Below are 21,716 nucleotides of genomic sequence, written 5' to 3'. Positions count from 1 at the left end.
TTTGAGCAATAGTTCAATAAAACCTACCTGTTTTACCTTAATCTTTGGACCTAAAGTGGTTAAGTTCTCTGTGCTGGTAAAGGTAGGGTGGAACAACGAGAAAATGTAGTCATCAAAAGAGCCAACCTGTCACACAGCTGGCTGGCCAGCATCAAGCTGGATCTGACATTCAAGGATCTTCCCCAACAGGTCATTTTAGATCCAAAATTAAGAATAGAATTACCTTATGACCCAGCAATCCCTTTCCTGGTTCTCTACTTGAAACTTTTATTCACAAAGATATATATACCCCTATGTTCATTGCAGCATTATTCACAGTGGCCATGACATAGAAACAATGGAAATGTCTTTCGAGAGAACTGGATAAAGATGTGGTACATACATACACAATGGAATACTACTCAGCCATGAGAAAAGGTGAAATACTGCCATTTGCAGCAACATTGGTGGACCTTGAAAATATTATCCACCGGTTTGGCTCAGTGGATAGAGTGTCGGCCTGTGGACTGGGGGGGTCCTAGGTTCGATTCTGACCAAGGGCACATGCCCGGGTTGCGGGCTCAATTCCCACTAGGGGGCGTGCAGGAGGCAGCCAATCAATGATTCTTATCATTGATGTTTCTATCTCTCCCTTCCTCTCTGAAATCAATAAAGAAATATATTTTTTAAAAAGAAAATATTATCCTAAGTGAAATAAGTCAGTCAGAAAAAAGCTAAGAACCATATGATCTCACTAATATGTGGGATGTAAAACTGAAACTCATAGACACAATAGAGTCCTTGCTGCTGCCCTCAGAAGCACCTTGATTTGCACCCTTTGTGAACAACAAAGAAGAATCAGTTCTACCACAAACTTCAAAGGAATCCAGTACCAGCTTTATCACAAGCAATTGTTGAGCTTCCCTCCCTCAGAAGAACAGTAAATGTTCTAGTTACTTTATATTTGTATTACTTCTTTGTTTATAATACAAAGCCACGGTGACATTTATATACTTAAGAGAGCGAGGAGTCAGGCAAGCAAGAAGTCTGGCACGGGTACAGCAAACTTCTAATCCGCGGCAACCTAGGCCAGGACGGCCAATGTGCACAACAACCAGAGGTGCCAAGGTTCAACGCAAACTGTGCACCCCACAGCCTGGAGCCAGTAGCTGAGGGTCCCAACCCCGCAGGCTGGACCCAGCCTTCCCTCCCTGCTGCTTCTGCCCCGGCTGAACCTGCTGCTCCCTGGATTTCTTACTAAACGACATTACAGCTTTAGTAGAATGTTCCCAGATGCCTTTCTACTGTGCCAATGTGAAGGGACACCAGGAGTCACAGCAAAGAATGTACATACTAGTAGCTCCATTGGCTTCCTAGTGCTGCACCTGAAGGGAGGGAACCCTTGGGACTCAGTTCAGAGCTCCTGGTATCTGTAGAACCAGGCAGGGCCAATCAGAGTAGAATGGGCTTATACCCCTTCCACTCCTCTTCTCAAACATTTCATCTCTGTACTTCGGCATTCAACAACAAAATCATCAGCTCTCCATTGTAAGAGGAACTTGCCAAATAAACTCTGTATAACCTGGGAACTCGTGTCTTCAGAACTAAATTCCAGGTGATGTGCTAATTATTAAAAAGCTGGCGGCAGCCTGTCGGAGACGCATGAAATAATCAAATACAGAAATCTGTTCGCAAATAATCTTTTTTCCATCATGGGGAACCCAATTATTTGCACATACTGGGCTGGTCAGATAGAGTGATCAGGATGTCGTAACAGAAGAAAACCTCTGCCGTGGAACAAAAGGGCAAATGATCTCTACACCAGGAGTGCAGGCAAGTGACACCACTCTTTCGGGTTTTACAAGAAACAAAATAGGGTAACAGGGAGCACAAGTGGCTATTGTTCTACTCCTCTAGGCTACAGTTCATCAAAATATGCATGCAAATATATTTAAATAACACTTAGGGTGTCTCATTATTATAATCATCTAAAAGAATAAAAAAATTACTGAAATCCCCTCAGAACTACTGTCTTAGCATTTTGATTACTTCCTTCTACTCTCTTTTTTCTACACTCAGAAAGATGTAGAAAATGTGTCTGCATTCATAAAAATGGCATCTTAATACATGTATTTGTTTTGTGGTTTTTTTTACCTTCCATTATCGTGTAAGCATTTTCCAGTATCATTAAGCATTCTTTGAAGACATCACTTTCAATGGATGCATTTTAGTTCCATCATTTAATCATTCACTTCTTTTGAGCCATTTAGGAGATTTCTAATTTTTCATTATTATTAAAAACAGCTGAACATGCTTATGAATACATTTGATTTCCTTAAGGTAATTCAATTCCTAGGAATTTATCCTATTGCAGGATCTGAACTTTTAAAAAATTCTTGCTTGAATTTTATGGCTAAATTGCCTTTTCAGAAGCGTTGTACCAATTTATACTCCCACTAGTAGTGTATAAGAGTTCTCCTTTCATAATGTTTGCAAAAACACATGGGCACCTCACATTGCCAACGTGGTGGGAGAGCAATTGTCTGCCTGACTCTGGCCTGCCCTACTGAGAAAAGGGGTTCTTGTTGCTGCTTTCCTCAGAAGAAAACTTTTCTGTGAGCAACAAAGAAGAATCAGTTCACAATCAACAAACTAAAAAGGAATCAAGTACCAGCCTTATCACACGCAATTGTTAAGCTTCCCCCAGAAGATCAGTAAATGCTCTAGTATCTTTAATAGCCTCATTCACAGAGAAAGCACGGGGGGCATTCGCCACTCCACATATTGACATAAACTGGATTAGCAGCCCTAATAAGTGTCCCTTGTGTGTTATCCTCACCGTTACCACCAGTCTAGCCCATGAAAACCTGCTTATGTTCAGAAAGATAAAACTCCAAGCACCAGAATAATCTAAAGTACAGCAAGTTTATGTGTTCCTCAAAATTAAAAACATATATTGTTTGACACAAACACTAATTGAATCCCAGTCCCATCCGACTCCTATCTGCGCTCTGATTCTAAAGGTGTGATGAAATGTGAGACGCACTTAGGTGTGTGTGTGCACTCAAAAGAGAGTAGCTGCCACATCAGATCGCTTTAAAAAGCCAGGTTCGACTTCAGAACACTACTCTACTCCTCAACAGAGTCCTAAGATTTTTAAACTGAAACGACAGTGTTAAATTGCACTGTGAAGGAGCACCTGTGGTCGCCTGCATGCTCATAATGAGAACAGACTGGTGAAGAATCTCTGAGAGTCTGTGATTTAAAACATCTCGCCATTTCAGGTTGCTATGAACCTCTCCCTTTATGTTAACTGACATTATCCAAGAAGATGGGTTTATGTCAGTGAGGCACTGTGCATTTATGGTGGGAGGGGGTAATGCTGCTTAATAATGCCCTATAATTAAAAGGGGGGACATCTGTAATGCTTTCAACAAGAAAGATAAATTTTAAAAAAAAAAATTTAATTCCAAAAAAAAAAAGACATACCATCAAGAACTGGGTAGTATGGCCACTCAGTAATTAGAGAACTAAATTGCATGCAATTCAGAGGTAGAAGACATTTTTTTTACTCTTTTCCTAACAACAGTCCTTTCTAGTTCAAACATTCTACAGTTTTGTGGGTAATGTCAGAGATTTCTTAATGCAAGGAGATCTGAAAATGCCAGCGAGCAAACACCCCTTGAGGACATGTATCCCAGCTCTGCTGCTGCGAGTGAAGGGGACAGGAACTGGTTCCATCTCCCCTGCTGTCAAACCCCAAGTCCACAGCGTGTCACAAACACACCGCTGTTCTCCACAAATGCCCTTTATTTTTCCTTTGGTAACTTTCCACGGTTCTGACTATACTAAAGTGATGTAACAATCATTCAAGAGTTTATGGTTTTATGAACAAAATTAGTGGAGGAGTCAGTGTGACAAGAACAGGGAGAGATGTGGACACTGGAGGCACTCTTGGCTGCAGGATCAGGAGGAGGGGATGTGCTCGTGGAAAGGTATGCAATCACAAAACAGTGTGTATCCGTTTCCTAGAGAAGCCGGAACAGATGACCACAAATTGGGTGGCTTAGAACCAGAAACACTGTCTGGAGTCCGGAAGCTGAAAGCCCAATAACACGGTGTTGGCAGCACTGGTTCCTGGGGAGGCTGTGAGGGAGCATCTGTTCCGGCTTCCTCCTAGCTCTCGGTGGCTGAGAGCAGGCCCTGGAGTTCCCAGCTTGTAGCTGCTTCACTCTTTTCTCTGCCTCCATCTCCACATGCCCTTCTTCCCTCCGTGTGTCCATGTGTCCGTGTGTCTGTGTGTCCGTGTGTCTGCATCTCTTAGGGACTTCTGACAGAGACACCAGTCATAATGAATTCAGGGCCCACCTTACTCCAGTGGGTCTTCATCTTAACTGGTTACATCTGCAAAGATCCTATTTCCAAATAGGGACCTATTGTGAGGTTCTGGGTAGACATGAATTTGGGAGAACACTAATCAACTCAGTACACCATGGCATGCTCACATTTAAACTTCCTACACAAACCTGAAATCGATAACGGTACCTTCACTCCACAGTCTTGCTCACTCCTGTCTTCTATAACTGTGCCTGGCACGTGAAGGGCCCTCCATCGGTGTCTGCTGAATGATGCACCGACGGGCCTTTCGATGCAGGACCAAAGTGTTTTCTTGGAATTTGGATCTGCTCAATGTCGGCCTCTCTCTCTCACACACACAAACTTCCACCTACTATCTCCGGACTCATTTCCTCTAACATGGACTGAGAGGGTAAAAGAAAGTAAAGATGCCTCCACAGCAATCCAAGTGCAGGACCCCTACTTTTTATAATTCTTCCGCACATCCTTTCAGCATGTTCACGCACATTTAAATTCAATAGCTATTACTTTAATACACTCAACTTGCTTTGGTGATTTTGCAAAGGACCCCCCTTAGATTTAGAGAAACCATGTTCCTCCTTCCATATATAATCAGCTTACACATAAGTACAAACTGGAATAAACAAGTCTTGGAATAAGCACAGATGACACTAGATAAGCATGCAAATCAATTGGTGAGAGCAGAAGAGCCCGTGGCTGCAGCTACAAACACTCCAGGCGCCAGGGTCTCCATAAGTCTGATTTACAGGCAATGGGCAGCACCAGCATTAAAGCCCAGTGCAAGGTCCAAAATGCAGTAAGTGCCTGGTGGAGGAAGGGGATGTGCAAGGGGACAGCGATCAGGGACTGCTTTGTAAAACAGTGATCTTTGAACTGGGTTTGGGGAAAAGGAGTAAAAGGTTTCCATATAGACAAGGATGATAAATGTACCTCTAACTGGTGGAATGAGCAAGGCAGAGGCAGGGAGATGTGGACTGACCCGTGTGCGTGCAGACCAGGCACTTTTCGGCACTGCTACCACCTGCAGTGCACAACGGGAGTAGGAGATGACAAGAGCTGAGGCAGGTCCGCTCATCATGTGCTCGGTATTCTAGAACCTCATTGGTTGTACAGAGAACACAGACCAGAGAAGGGGCAGGGTGGAAGGAAAGATGGCCAGTTGGGGAAACTGCAGACACGGGGTGGCCCAGTGTGGTGGCTGCAGGCTTGCAGAGCTGTGGATGGAGCCTACTGACAGGCAGGCTGCTGACCTGACAGGACCTGGTGACACAGGGATGTGGATGGTAAGGGTCAGGGAGGTGGCTTTCTGGGACCTCCCCAGGCACCTGTCTCTCAGCTCTGTGCTCCTGCAGGGCTGTTTCCTCAGCTGGAATACCCTTCCTCCTGCCTGGGTGTCTCCAGGCCTCAGCACTATGCCTAGCATGCTGGGAATCCAAAAACAGTGCAGAAAGGAATGAATAAATATACACTTTGTACCTTAAAAAGGAAAAATGATGTAGATGAGAAACAAGTAATAATCTACTTTGGGCTAAAGTCAACATTTTTTATTCAATATCCCAACCAAATGGCTAGAGGGGCTATTTGATTGAGGCTTCTGGAAATACTGAAAAAAAAAAGGACTGACAAATACTAGAGTTTTTAACTCACTAATTTACTGAAAACCTATTAAGAGCCAGGAACTCTTCTAAGTATTGGAGGGGTAAAGATATGGTTCTGAATCTAGGGTGAAACCAAAAAACTGATGTTTGTTTATCAAACACTAGGGAGAGATCTGTGCACCGTTTAAAAATTACTTTTAATGCTATAACTTCCCAGCTATATTGTTATCGTTCTTGTTCCCATAATTTCCATATTTTGCTAGCAATACATATCATTAAGAAACAAAAAGAAGTTTGTGAACTTGTTTTAGAAAAATTGAAAAACTGATCCATAATCTAGGGGGGAAGGAATGCGGCAAGAGAACAGCTCAAAAAGAAATCAGTAAAACCCAGAGGCCTGAGGGTAAGAAGAACTGGTGCATGCAAAGCCAGTCTGAGGACAGACCACAGCCCTGGAAACGTTGATGCAACATCTTTGTGTCTGTCCCAGAGCAACACCCTTCGCCTTCCTAAGCCTCTTCATGCTGGGTTGGGTTAGATGCACATTTGCAAATTCACAGGAATGAGCTGTGAGTTGTAACCCCCTTATCTCACTGCCTACTCTCCAATCACTCATCAAATGAAATGCAGTTCAACCTGCGGGGAGAACTCGGACTGCCCTTGGAGAACAGAACCAAACTCCTAAGGAAGTAACGTGGATAACACACAAGGTGCTGTGCGGAATCACTCGGCTTTCGTGCCCGTTCCTCAAGAGCCATGAAAAGTTGTTACTGAACGAACATCAAAGGGCACACAATTTTCACTGATCCATCCCATAATGTTCCCAGGTGACCAATCAGGAGAAGGGTGGCCCACCAGGTAAAGGCCTGGTGCCAGACTTGGCCTTTCTAGCGGCTGCAAGTCTGATGGATCTGGTGGGGAGTGGCCGGGCAGCCAGGGGGCACCCAAGAGGGTAAGGAAGCAGTTACTTATCAACTAGTATGGAAGAATTTCTGTATTAATAACAAGGAGAGATAAACACCAACCCTGAGTTAAGGGCCTTAGATTAGGGGTCAGCAAACCTTTACTGTAAAGAGCAAGATAGCAAATATTTTCGGCTCTGCGGGATCATATGGTTTCTGTCATAACCACTCAACTCTACCTTCACCGTGCAAAAGCAGCCAGAGACAGCATACAAATGAGCAAGTGCCTGGCTGTGTTCCAACGTGACTACAAAGGCAGGTGGTGGGGCAGACTCTGCCCATGGCCATTGCTCGCAACCCTGCCTTACAACGCAGCAGAGCTCACAGTCCTACAGAGCAATGGAGTCTTCACTCTCAAACGCATTAGCACCGTCTTGTCAACTGACTTACCCAGGCACCCATGATTCTGATGTGCACACTGATCTTTCCAGACCCCAAGAGGCTGGGTCAAAGCCAGCGTCAGACTACTCCCCACAAGTTAAGATACTCACCCAGAAAAATCCGTAGTGAGGATTCCATAGTGGAAGATGTATATTCTGCTGACGTGGCATATCGTCAGGTATCCCATCGCTACAAAAAAGGAGTATCTGAAACCAAAACCCCACAGGACCAGGTTAGTATACATTGCAATAATGCACTCAATTAATTTTCTCTTCTTCCTCTCCCTTACTCCCAACCCCCTGGTTTGCAATGTCACAAAGTTCTGTTCTATCTACACCCCAGTCCTCCTCTCCCCCCACCCCCTGCTCTGAGCCCTTCATCTTTTCTCACCTGGTCCACTGCAGTTCTCAGCTTTGGCATCATAATGAAATCACCTGGGGAATCATTACAAACCACAGATGTCTGGGCCCCACTCCCAGATATTCAGGTTTAATCAGTACAGCGTGCACGTAGCAGGTGTAATTCCAATATGCAGCCAGAGCTGGGAACCACTCACCTGTAAGGTCTTGCCCACAGATTCTCCCCTTCACAAACCATCACATTTACACGATGGTCTTTGTAAATAAATATAATCACCATGTGCCCACCACTCTTTCCCTGAAACACTTTGTTCTCTTGGCTTCAAATCTCCTCGTTTTCTTCCCACTACTTTGGTTAATTCTTCCAAGGCTCTTGCTCAGCACATCTTCTTCCATCTACTCCTTAGTTGCCATTCCTAATGCTCTGCCCAGAACCCTCCCTGAGACTTCAATTCTCATCTGCTCCATATCATTCCATATCACCAGCTTATAGAACAAACCAACAATACACACACATACACACACCTGCCACTTAAAACATTCATCCATCTGTAATTATAAAGATATGCGATAATCTGATTAACTGCTGTTGCCCCTGCTACACTGAAAGCTCCATGAAGGCAAGGATGATCATGTATGTTTCGTTCCCTATAGTCACTTTCCGTGCACTAGTTGAACAACTAAATAAACGTTTCTTGTCTTAAAAGTCTCCAAAGAATCTCACTACCCAGTCACATCAAAACTCCTGAACACGGCAGGCAAGGTGCTTCCCACACAAAGCTCTGCCTGGCCTCTCTGGACTCACCTCTGGCCACACCCCACATCCACCTTACATTCTAACTACACTGGACATCCTGCATTTTCAGGCCCGCTATCTTTCTGAGAGTTCCTTCCTCTGCCTACAATTCCTTTCTCCATCCTAGAGTCTCTCTTGGAGCTGCTTAATTACCAGATAAGGCTCAGCTACCTACTAACATCTATAATTATAATATTAAAACTTTAAATATCTGTTTCCCCAACTCACTGTGACCTTGGACATCCCAACTCTTGACTTGACATAGGAGGGGTTAACTTACTGTTAGTTAAACATTGTAAGTGTTTCGGGAGCCCATGAGAAGCACACAATCAGAAGGGATAACTTTCAAATGCATCATAACACGTGGAAGATACCTATTCTGATATTAAATTATCTTGTAATACACAAATCCACATTAAAATAACTCATGAAAACTAGATCAACCTCAGGGGTAGTAAATGGGAGGGACAAGATAAATTCATTTGGTAGCAAGGGAGAACCAGACAACGCGTGTGAAGGAGTTCCATACATTCTAACGCACTATATAACTTCAACTTCTTTTTACCATTGTTTGCAATCAAAGACCTTACTACACAACAAAGATCTTCCCCTACCCTGGGTTCATCCTTAACCTTTCCAAACCAGTAGATGGTGAAAAAAGAAAATTATTAAGAAAAAACAACTCCCTCAAGAGCTAAAGCAAAAGCTGAATGGAGTTTGGCCGTTTTTGCCTCCCACACATGTTCCCTTTCTCCAACCAGTTCATGAGGGTAAAGGGTAAGGAAGAAGCACAGAGCAGATTCAAGACAGATTATTCCAGGACCTTTTCAAATGCAGCCAAGCCTGCTGCTTCCTCTTTCTCCTCTACAAGAGTTAGACCCATACTTTTCCCTTCCCCCTTCACCCCGAGAAAAAAGCAAGTTCAATTCAATTGTTATAATAAGACCCACCCACCAAGGATGGTGCCAAATGCTGTGTCCCAATACAACAGGGCAATGCATTCATGCTCTGGACAAACGTGAAAAAATCTAAGGAACCCAGAAGTGGCCGAGGGAGCGTATATTCTGGAGACAGACCAATGTGGGTTCTTAACCAGCGTTGGCAAAACTAACCCATGGTGTGAGATGGGGATGGTGGTTATTCCAGGAAGGAGGGCTGAGGTAGAGACTGGGAATGCATGAAGGTAATATTTCTCTTTCTGACCTGGGAGATGGGTATGTGAATGTATTCACTGTGTGAAAATTCAACAAACTGTATATCTATCTACCTCTCCAAGCTTTCATTTCCTCATCTCGGGAACAAAAAAAATTGATATCCTATTGAGTTGTCCTAGAAAGAATATAGTTGCAATAATGATAAATATTAAATACTAGAGACCTGGTGCATGAATTCAAGCATGGGTGGGATCCCTCGGCCTGGCCCCGCCCTTGAGCTGGCCTGAGATCAGGGCCTTCTTGCCCAGTCAGGGGGGAGGGACTGCAGGAGGTTTGTTGTGGGAGCACAATGACCACCAGGGGGCAGCTCCTGCATTGAGCATCTGCCCCCTGGAGGTCAGTGCATGTCATAGCTACTGGCCAGTAGTCCAGTTGTAATGGTCACTTAGGTTTTTATATATATAGATTTTAACATATCAATTGATACACTCAACAAGAGTTCATATACATAAAATGATGAAACATAATATATTTAAAAGAGCTTGGCCTGGCACTTGGCACAAAGCAGATACTCCAAAATTGGTAACTGCATCACTGAATTTGCACCGAGGCCTCTGTCCTAGGAGATACTAACTATATTCTGCTCCAGCTGGTTCACATGTGGTAAATTAACTCCTGTGGCTTCTGCCCAACATAGCGACTTGCGAAGGAAACAGCTGGTACCAAGGACTCTCTGTAAACCCTGAATGACAATGGTCAGTCCAGAAATGGGTTAGTTCCCATGACAGCAAATGCTAACCTTCCCTCCCCTTCCAGCCATATGACAGGACCCTTAACACTGGCTCAGTGATGAGAAGAGAACAATTCACAGAGAATCCTGAAATCCTGGTTCTGAGGAGAACTTAAGTTCAAACCACCACAAACGCCACCTCTGATGGAGGGGAAATCTGAGGCACAGAGCAGCTGCGTCACGTGTCTGACCTCACACGGCGAGAAAGAGCCAGGTTTCCTGACTTGGGTCTACTCTGCTTTCCTGCTTCGATAGGAAATAACTTCATCCACTGGGACTGAACCACTCCCTGCTTCTGCAGCACTGGCGACCACACAAGCAAAGAAAGACGGGAAAATTTGTTCTGGCATCCTTTCTTTTTGGTCTTGTGACACGGCCCTCTGCTACCACAATATGATTGCCTCTGTAAACTGTTCAGCTCGGCCAAGGCCGGAGTGTTCCATCCCTGGCCAGAGGCTAACACAGAGATCAGGGGCCTGGCCCAGAGTAAACGTGCATGCAAGTGCTCCACCCTCTGAAAAACAGACCATACCCAGCCGCATCCTACGAGCACAGGCAGAGCTGACAAATTACAGTTTGTAAGGAAATGCCCAGAGAGATGCAACAGCAATACATATGTAATACCCTTTGTTATGCTTTAAGCAATAAAAAAAAATAATAAAGAAAAATAAATAAATAAATAAAAAATAATAATAATAATGATATAAAGCATTTCCAAAACCCATTCTTTCCAAATTAGAAATATGGGTTTCGTGTTTCTCTTCTGAATGAGTGACATGCTTCCCTTCAAGGGGATGAGATGATTAGAACAGAGATGATTAGGACTCAAATTTTCAGAGCTCATTTGGATAATAAGTTGAATGACGATCAAATTTAAAAATATTTTCCCTCGAAACCAGAAACTTATTTGAAGTAATTACAAGATTACACACTGAGAAGTTAAATTTCAATGACTTTAAGAAGAAAAACTATTGTGCCAATAGTCTTATTAATCAAAGAGCTTTCCAAAGCCAAAATGAGACATCTGCTTTTTCAGAGACACCATCAGAGACGAATTCTTACTCGGTCATTCATTCCATAAATATTTATTGAGGCTTTATTTGTGCCAGGTATTGTTCTGGGCTCTGAGGAGACAACAGTGAGTAGGAGAGAAAGGTCTTTGTTTTCTCAGAGTTACTGACCCGCAGTCAGTAGCTGAGGTGTCAGAAAGACCATGGCAAACAGAGACAATGGGGAACAGATACCCCAGCTGTCTTAATTGATGGTCTAAGTATGTAGCCTTCAAAGTAGAATGAAATTACTTCAAAGTATCATAGCAAAAATATTTCTTCCTTAACAGTTTCCGTGTACATCCTTAAAGTATACAAAGTTCTGATATGCATACACACCCAGAAAACCATAACCAAATTCGAGATAACAGACGTATATATCCATCACACCCCAAGTTTCTTCCTGCCTCTTCGGGATCCCTGTCACATTCCCCTGCACCACCCCTCCCCTGGGAGCCTCTGATCTGATTAGTTTGCCTTTTCGAGAATAGAATTTGTGTGGCTTCCTTCACTCGCCATATTTATTTGAGACTCATCCATGTCATTGTGTGGATCAATCATTCACTCCTTTTTATTGCTGAGCAGTATTCCATGGCGGGGAGCATTTAGATTATTTCCAGTTTGGGGCTATCACAAATAGATCTGCCTAATGCTGATATACTGTCTCTCACCCGAGACCCAATTTGCACCCCCCCTCTTTTTGTAAACTTTTTTCTGAAGACTCCCAACATTTAGGGCTTCCCACCCCTCCTTCTGATGTCCCAGAAAACCAAGGCTATGCCATGTGTGACACATGGGGAAGGTACCCCTTCCCATGAAAATAAATACATTTCAAAGATCATGAATAACCCCACCTTGCACTGTTCATTCCCAGAGTCTTACCTGTGAATATTGGATACACTTGCAGTGACCAAGATTCCATAGCACATTAACACCAGCACAAACAGATGTGCAGAGTACCTTTAAGACATTGGGGTAAGGGGGAGCAAAAACACTGAATATATTTCATATTAACATATCTATTGCTACCAATACTGCTACTCCACCTCCACCCCACCAAAAAGCAACTGATCAGTTAACTCATGTTTATGTAAGAAAAATCAATCAAGTATTTCTGTTCTGTGGAATTAAGAACTTTATCTTGAAATGATATTAGGAAGTCTTGACACAACCTGCCAGTTGTAGCACTAGTGATGTTAAGAATCATGAATGGGATGCTTGTACTTTATTTTTATTTTTTAGAGAGAGGAAGGGAGAAAGAGAGAGAGAAACCCTGATGTGAGAGTAAAACATCAATCAGCTGCCTCCTATTGGGGATCGAGCCCACAACCTGGGTATGTGCCCTGACCTGGGAATTGGACAAGCAACCCTTGAGTGCATGGGATGACACTGAGCCACACCAGCCAGGGCTTATACTTTTTTCACATACACAAGTGCAAGTCTGAAAGAGAGTTCTTTCTTTCTTCAGACTTTTTTCCCCCCAAAATTTAAAGTACCAGGACCAAAACTGAGCTGGCTTTTATCTGTCTTGGTTGATTCAAAATACTCATCCATCTTTCTCAAATTTTTGTTGAAAGAGAAAGAGCAGCATTCTAGAGCCCTGAACAAATTCACAAATTTCCTTCAGTTGTGCTTCTAGAAATGTTGGTTCCTAAAGCTTCTTCCCCAAGAAGTGCCACTCCCAAGTATTTATCCAGAAAGTCTGATCTACATGCTTTCTTTGTTTAAGAATGACTGCCAGCCCTGGAAGGTGTGGTTCAGTTGGTTGAGCAAAGAGGTTGTCAGTTCAATTCCAGGTTAGGGCACATGCCCGGGTTTTGGGATTGATCCTCAGGAGGGGGCGTGCAGGAGGCAGCTGATCATGCATGTTTCTCTCTCACATCAATGTCTCTCCTCTCTCTCTCTCTCTCTCTCTCTCTCTCTCCCTCCCTCCCTCCCTCTCTCTCTCCCTCTCTCTCGCCCTCTTCCTCTCCCTCTCTCTCTCCCTCTCCCTCTCCCTTCCTCTCGCTCTAAAATCAATAAAAGCATATTTTAAAAAAGAATGACTCCCATTCCCTAAGACCAGCACTAAAACAATTGTTTTACTCTAAGTACAGGACTAATGCCAATATCTCCAGTAGTAATCAAGAAAAACACCAATGTCCACAACATTTAGGAATGATTCCTCGTCAGGAAAATTAAACCTTATAAAAACCCATTTACATGACCCAGGGGAGATCAGTAAAAGTGTAACTTTAAGAAAAATTCACCAAATGGACTTTCAATGGGTAGTCAAATTTATTGATTCCAGGTTCTTATAGGAAATGTAAATTTCTGCAACATCCCCATTATTTTAAGTACACACACACACACACACACACACACACATTTATTTATATTCAAGAGGCCCAGTGCATGACATTCATGCACAGGGGGTGGGGAGTGTCCCCTCAGCTGGGCCTGCGCCCTCTAGCAGTCCGGGACCCCTCGCTCCTTACTGCCAGCCTGCTGCAGAGGCGGGAGAGGCTCCTGCCACTGCCACTGCACTTGCCAGCCATGAGCCCAGTTTCTGGCTGAGCAGCACTCCTCCTGTGGGAGTGCACTGACCACCAGGGGGCAGCTCCTGCATTGAGAGTCTGCCCCTGGTGGTCAGTGTGCATCATAGCCACCGGTCCTTCCACCATTTGGTTGATTTGCATATTAACCTTTTATTATATAGGATATTTCCTTAGAGTCTGGGAAATGCCAAGAATATTGCCACAAAACACCCAAATGATAAATATTAGAATTCACGAGGCTCATACTCACCAGCCAAAACAAAAGATGACAAAGTAGATGCCAAAAATGGTGGCAAATGTGTGCCGAGCCAAGGGACTGGTTTTACCGGGACTTAAGTAAATGCGAAACCAGAAAGCAGCAAACAAAGCAACGAGCTGGCATGCCACAAAATTCACCTGTAAGGAAAAAAAAAGAATCAAAACCTTTACTGCTCTGCCTGTGTGAGAATGTTCTCGACATTTTTCAGATTTCCATGTTGGATGCACCTCAGACTTGTACTTCTTCCACAGTAGGGTGTTCATTTGGAGGAGGAGCCACAGACTGAAGAGAACTGGGCCCTCCTCAGTGGTATAAGAAGCAAGCTACCCAAAAAAAGCAGATGAACCTAACAAAGGTAGACCTCGTTTTATTGCACTTTATTTTACTGTGCTTCACAGGTGTTGTATGTTTTACAAACTGAAGGCAAGACCCTACACCATAATCCAGCAAAACGATTATGACTCACTTTATTGCCCTACTCGCTTTATTATGGTAGTCTGGAATCAACCTGAAATACCTCTGAGGCATACCTGTAGTTTCTTTTCCAGTTCTTTAAAACTAACCAAGGCTGCTTTCCCACCCATAATAGGAGACTTGTTCATGGTCTGCAAAGACTGCAGCTGATTGTGAGGTCAGTTTGCTGGGTCTCTTCCCACCACCCACAACACTATCCTATCTAATAATAGACAAACATGGTAATTAACCGTACCTCTGACACACTTCCCATTGGCTAATCAGGGCAATATGCAAATTAACTGCCAACCAAGATGGCGGCTGGCAGCCAGGCAGCTGAAGCGAACAGGAGGCTTGCTTGCTTGCTCCAGTGATGGAGGAAGCCAAGGTTCTCCGCCTGCCGCTGCCGGCCTCTGAGCTGCACTCTAAGAAACAATGTTGCAATTATAGAAGCTAAACAAAACCCAGAAACCTGCTTTCAGCCAGCCGGGCCTCAGAGCTGGAGTTGCAACAGTGTTTCAATTATAGAAGCCAAACAAACCCAGATACCTGCTTTCAGCAGCTGAGGTCTCGGAGCTGGAGCCGAACCTCAGAGCTAAAGCTGGCTCTCAGTTCCAGTGACAGCCATAGAAGGTAAATAAATCCCAGAATAAAAAAAAAAAAAAAGGAAAAAGGAGAGGTTGGGAGCTTCAGTCACCCACCAGCCTGAAAACGGCCCTCAGCCCCTCACCCAGACTGGCCAGGCACCCCAGTGGGGACCCCCACCCTGAAGGGGGTGTGACCAGCTGCAAACAGCCATCATCCCCTCATCCAGGCTGGCCAGGCACCCAAGCGGGCCCCCCACCCTGATCCGGGACACCCTTCAGGGCAAACCAGCCGGCCCCCACCCGTGCACCAGGCCTCTATCCTATATAGTAAAAGGGTAATATGCAAACTAATCCTAACAGCAGAAGGACTGGGAATGACTGGTCACTATGACACACACTTACCACCAGGGGGCAGACACTCAATGCAGGAGCTGCCCTCTGGTGGTCAGGGCGCTCTCACATGGGAGGAGCTCTGCTCAGCCACAAGCCAGGCTGATGGCTGCCAGTTACAGCGGTGGTGGTGGGAGCCTCTCCTGCCTCCTCAGCAGTGCTAAGGATGTCCGACTGCAGTCTAGGCCTGCTCCCCGCTGGCAAGTAGACATTCTCCGAGGACTGCCGGGCTGCCAGAGGGATGTCTGATTGCCATCTTAGGTCCAATCCCCCGGGGAGCGGGCCTAAGCCAGCATGTGGTCATCCCCTGAGGGGTCCCAGACTGCGAGAGCGCACAGGCCAGGCTGAGGGACCCTCCCCCTCCACCCCAAGTGCACAAATTTTTGTGCACCGGGCCTCTAGTCTATATATATAAAAGCCTAAGCAACTGGCTGCCCAGCCGGTAGCTATGATGCACACTGACCACCAGGGGGCAGATGCTCAACGCAGTAGCTGAAACCACAGGCATGGAAACATGGAACAGACTGATGAATCGTAGAGGGAAGGGGAAGGGGGGAGGGTGGAAAGAGATTAACCAAAGATCTTATATGCATACTAGAGGCCTGGTGCACAGATTTGTGCACCAGTGGGGTCCCTCAGCCTGGCCTGCGGGGATCGGGCCATAAGTTCTTTTAGAGATGCAAATTAATCAAATCAAAAAGGCTTCCCTCATATGATTCCTAAGAAATCAAATGCTTCTTCAAAATAATCATCACCTGTTTCATGACTCTAATTTTTCTCATTTTAAATTAACACCAAATAAGCAAGAGCATTGCTCAAATTCAAGGTGTGACACTAAAGATCCATAAAAGAAACAGCCCAGCATTAAACTTTCAATGTCAACGCTGTCCAATTATGCAACGTTGGCACCAAATTTCCTTAGAAAAACCTCAGTGATCTAGCTCTCAAAAATATTTTCCATAAAAGAAAATATGAAATAATTCCCTGACACCTGTAGGAAAGATCAGCTGATTTAACACAAAATCAAAATACATTAAGTGGTTTATCAGTTAATGAGAATTGGAATAACAGTTTAATCTTTTCAGAGTATTCAGAATGAAAACGTCAGTATCAATTTACTTTGAGACAGTACCTAACTGAAATGGATCAAGGATATAAATATCTGAATAAACCCTCAACTTCAGCCTCAGGAGTTTTTCACGCTACAAAAAGCTCTAGCTGTAAAATTCATGACGGCTGGGATCGGAGGTAGCACTAGAGGTAGCAGACATCACCTCCACCTGAGGTCATTTTGGTCTCCCAATAAAAAACAAGAATACTGTCCGGCCAGCGTGGCTCAGTGCTTGAGCGTTATGAACCTGGAGGTCACAGTTCAATTCCTGGTCGGGCACATGCCGGGGTTGCAGGCTCGATCCCCAGTAGGGGGAGTGCAGGAGGCAGCTGATCAATGATTCTCTCTCATCATTGATGTTCTCTCTCTCTCTCCCTCTCCCTTACTCTCTGAAATCAATAAAAATATTTTTTTAAAAAACAATTCTAATTCACAAGAAAAATAACTCATAGAAAAATAATACTTTCAGAGAAATTTTTTGCTTTTAAAAATTGGCTGTACTACAATCATGTCAAACTCGCAGCCCACAGGCAGCACGCAGCCTACAACGAATATTTTTGTGGCCCAGCCAATATAATAGTATGTAAGAAACGTTTTAACAAAACTGTCATAACTTAATTTTTAGAATGTCCTGTTATACATAATTATTAATAACGAACTACAACGTTCGCTAATGACTGATTACTATAATGGTGTTGCATTCATTTCCCTTACGCACCTTATGCGCAGGCGCACCATTTCTCTCCACTAATACTAGCAGCGAATATTTTAGCAGCCAATTGCCGTGTCATTAGTCTTGGACTGACTTGTTTAGTGTGCGCAACATGAAATATTTTGCTTTCGGAGAACAAGAAAAATAGGTTTATTTGCGTTACACTGATTAATTTGTGCAGTTATTCAATGTCTAGTAAGTTAATGTTCAAGAAAAAATATTAATTTTTATTAAAATGTTCTATTATTTTATGGTAACGATTACTCATTTATTTCAGCCCTTTGTATTCAGCATGTCTCTATCGAAATAAACCTACGTTTCTATGAAAATTGAAGCTTTTGTTTTTTTGCGGCCCACATAACCTTAAACCTTGTTTATTTGGCCCGTGTTAGCCTTTGAGTTTGACATGCTTGCTGCACTGAGTTTCCCTCTATTTTGGAGATCATTCTTCATTAGTCTTTGAAAACCTATTTCCCCTACTGCTCACCCTCACTTAATACCATAAAAGGCACAGACGAGTTGAGTTGTGTGGTCCTATCCTGCATAATTTTGATCATATCTTTTTATATAGCCTAAATGCACAACCAACAACAGAGAGAGAGAGAGAGAGAGAGAGAGAGAGAGAGAGAGAGAGAGAACCATCTTAGCAAGTTTCAAAATGTAAAGGACTTGGCAACTGGAAAGTCAAAGTTATGATCACCTGTATGTCATCAATCACACATCCCTTCATTCTCTCAGACCAGGGTCCAGCCTGCAGTCACAGCAGAATGTAGTTACTAAGGAGATATCCACAGGAAAAGTTGCTCCATTCCTGTTGGTTGGCCAGTAATTACTGAGCATCCCTGAACCAGTGGTTCTCAAGAGTATAGTCCCCCAACCACCAGCAGGAACAGCCACCTGGAAACTTGTCTGTTAGAAAAGCAAATTTTCAGCCCTCCCCCACACACACACCCGCAGAGACCAGCTAAATTAGACAGACATTCCCAGGATAGGTCCAGCAATCATAATTGTGATGTACACTCAACTTTGAGAACCATTAGCATAGAGGAGAAAGAAGGCGTGTCCTTTCCTTCAGGAGCTTATGATCTAACTGGAGAAAGAACCCAAATAACCTACAAGTAATTGTAAATTAACATTTAGCATTGTGTGAACTTCTTACATTATGTGTCCTTTAGATACTTAGTAAAAGACAAGAAGTTTCATGGTTAAGGAGGAATAAGACTCAGAGGGACAATAAGAAAACCTATTGAAACAGAAAAATTGAGGTGGGGGGGAGGGGGGCCTAAAGACACTAAAAATACTGCTGCCTGGTTCCTATCCCCAAAGCTTCTGATTCAATAAGCCTGGCCTCCGGACTTTTCAAAGCATTCCGGTAATTCTAATAAGCAGGCAAGATGCAGACCTCCTCGTTTGGAAGATAGAGACCTACAGAGCCACCCACGAGGAACTGGGCTTCCCCAGGATGGAGAAAAACACAAAGGACAGGGGGATTGGCCTGTGAAAGCAGGGCTGGGATGAGATGGAAGAAATTTAGGAGTAATCAAAGCCTGAAGGCCATCCCTCAGCCAGCCCAGACCGCCTCAGCCTCCTGGCAGTCTCCTGTACTGGGTCTGTCTTCTGTAAGACCCCTTTAAATCTACCTCCAAGGAAGAGAGAGCCTTACCATGGGAAACTACCCCTGATCCTGTAACCCTAGAGACAGCAAGGAAAGGAAGAGTGACTGTGTCCTTGAAGCAATCTGCCATTTCTCAGTCACCATAATATAATGTGCAGCCAACTGAATGCCCTGGTTCTGACACTGAGGTGTCAGCTGGGCAGCCTTAGGTGATTGGTTGGTTAATTCTACAAATATTTACTGGTTGACTCCATATGCCAGATACTGGGGACAGTGAGCAAGACACTATCATCACCTTCAACTCAAGAAGAGGCAAATTACATGCTCTAGGTTTTAATTCTTTTTTTCAAACTGTCTTTGGGAGAACTGGTCTCTAATGTCTCCTCTGGCTTCAGTGGTCTCTGATTCTATATCTAACCCCATTCCTTCCCCTTAACTGTTCTTGGTAAATGAACCCAAGACTTCATTATGGATTAAAAGCTTTCCCCTACACACAGACACAACTCACTCCCCCAACCTCTGCCTGGAGTGGGTCATGAATGGCTAGCTGAATGTTCCAAGGCAAACACAGCTCAGCACCACTTAGTTCTAGCAGGAGGGTTCTAGAAGAATTGCTCTTCAGTTAGCAGATGTACACCTTAAAAGGTACAGGCCAAACCACAATTAGACATCACTTTACACCCAGAAGGATGGCCATTATTTAAAAAACAAAATATGGAGAAATGAGAACCCTTGTACATTGCTAGTGGGAATGTAAAATGGTACAGCCATGGTGGAAAACAGTAAAAAATATAATTGCATATGATCTAGCAATTCCACTTCTGGGTATATATGGGTATATACCCAAAAAGATCAAAAGCAGGATCTTAAAGAAACATTTGTCCACCCATGTTCATAGCAGCATTGTTCAAAACAGCCAAAAGGTGGAAGCAAACCAAATATCCATCAAAAGATGAATGGATAAATAAAATGTGGTATATACACACAATGGAATATTATTCCGCCTTAAAATGGGTGAAATCCTGACACATGCTATAACATGGATAAGCCTTAAAGATACTATGCTAAATGAAACAAGCCAGTCACAAAAGGACAAACAGTGTAGAATTCCATTTATATGAGGTGCCTAAAATAGTCAGATTCATAGACTGAAAGTAGAATGGTGGTTACCAGGGACTGGAGGGTAAAAGAACTGTGATTATTATTTAACTAGAGGCCCAGTGCACGAAATTCATGCATGGGGACGGGCCCTCAGCCAGGCCTGCACCCTCTCCAATCCGGGACCCCTCAGGGGATGTCCGACTGCTGGTTTAGACCTGATCCCGCAGGACATCGCAATCGGGGACCGCTGGCTCCTAACCGCTCACCTGCCTGCCTGTCTGATCGCCCCTAACCACCTCTACCTGCCTGCCTGATCACCCCTAACCCCTCTGCCTGCCTGCCTGATGCCCCTAACTGCTCCCCTGCTGGCCTGATCGCCCCTAACCACCTCTGCCTGCCTGCCTGATCACCCCTAACCACCTCTGCCTCAGCCCCCGCCACTGTGGCTTTGTCCAGAAGGATGTCCGGAAGACGTCTGGTCTATCTGGTCTAATTCGCATATTACCCTTTTATTAGTATAGATGGTATGGATTTTCAATTTTGCAAGATGAAAAGAGTTCTGGAGATGGATGGCAGTGATGGCTGCATGCCAATGTGAGTGTACTGAATGCTCCTGAACTGTATGCTTTAAAAAGGTTAAAATGGGAATTTTTATATTATGTATATTTTACCAAACTTTTTCTAAAGTACAGGATGAAGCATGAAACCAATTTCTTTGTGTTTGCTAGTTCATATCAACACTAGCAGCTGATAGAAACTATGACCATCTCTGTGGCCAAAAGTGACTGGCTGCCATGACAACAATTCATACAGAAACAGAATTAGATCTTTGCTCCTTTCCTCTCTAAGGGCCAACAAAATTGGAGGCATTATCCTTTAGAAATGCAGCCTGAAATGGGTTTGATTTGATGTATGAGATTTGCTTCCAAATAATCTTGAAGGGATGGAGAGAGTAGAGTGGGTATAAATCAGTGGTTCTCAACTGGGGATGATGTACACCCCAGGGGACATTTTTGGTTGTCATAACCAGAAAGGGGAGGGGGTGCTCCTGGCATCTAATGAGTAGAGGCCAAGGATAATGCAAAAATATTCTAAAAGGCACACCACAGCCCCTCACACAACAAAGATGTTTCAGACCAAAGTGTCAGTAGCACCGAGGTTAAGAAATCCTGGCATGAAGGGGAAGAAAAATAAGAAAAGAAAAAGAAATCCTGGCATGGATGAAACAAGGTTGACCTGTTGAAACTGTTGAAGATAAGTGCTGGGAACATATCACTCCACTTACCTCTCCATTATGTTTGAATTTTTCCATAACAAACAGATGGGTAGTGTGTGTGTGTGTGTGTGTGTGTTTTGTTTTGGGGGGTGGGGTGTTTGTTTGTTTTACTATACTTTTATTGATTTTAGAGAGAGAGGAAGGAAGAGTGAGAGGGAGAGGAAGAGGGAGAGGGGGAGGAGAAAGAGAATAGGGAGAGGGAGGGGGAAGAGGGAGGGAGAAGGTGGGAG

At 44.0% G+C, this 21,716-nt stretch overlaps 1 protein-coding gene across 3 annotated transcripts in view; it reads right to left on the bottom strand.

The window, feature by feature from the left end:
• The window catches only part of MBOAT1 (membrane bound O-acyltransferase domain containing 1), a 105,204-nt gene that overhangs the window by 33,268 nt on the left and 50,220 nt on the right, over window positions 1-21,716 (bottom strand). For 2 of the 3 annotated variants that reach the window (XM_014460029.2, XM_006093749.3), the window contains exons 2-4: window positions 14,233-14,378; window positions 12,328-12,405; window positions 7,408-7,503 (exon numbers count right to left, since the gene is read on the bottom strand). In XM_014460029.2, coding sequence (XP_014315515.1) covers window positions 7,408-7,503; window positions 12,328-12,405; window positions 14,233-14,378 — 320 coding nt within the window. The remainder of the gene's footprint in view (window positions 1-7,407; window positions 7,504-12,327; window positions 12,406-14,232; window positions 14,379-21,716) is intronic. The other variant, XM_014460030.2, reaches the window with a different exon arrangement.

The sequence above is a fragment of the Myotis lucifugus genome, unplaced genomic scaffold, assembly GCF_000147115.1.
Source record: "Myotis lucifugus unplaced genomic scaffold, Myoluc2.0 scaffold_122, whole genome shotgun sequence".
Lineage (NCBI taxonomy): Eukaryota > Metazoa > Chordata > Mammalia > Chiroptera > Vespertilionidae > Myotis > Myotis lucifugus.
The sequence above is the reverse complement of the archived record's forward strand: the minus strand, read 5'-3'. Positions and strand labels throughout refer to the sequence as shown.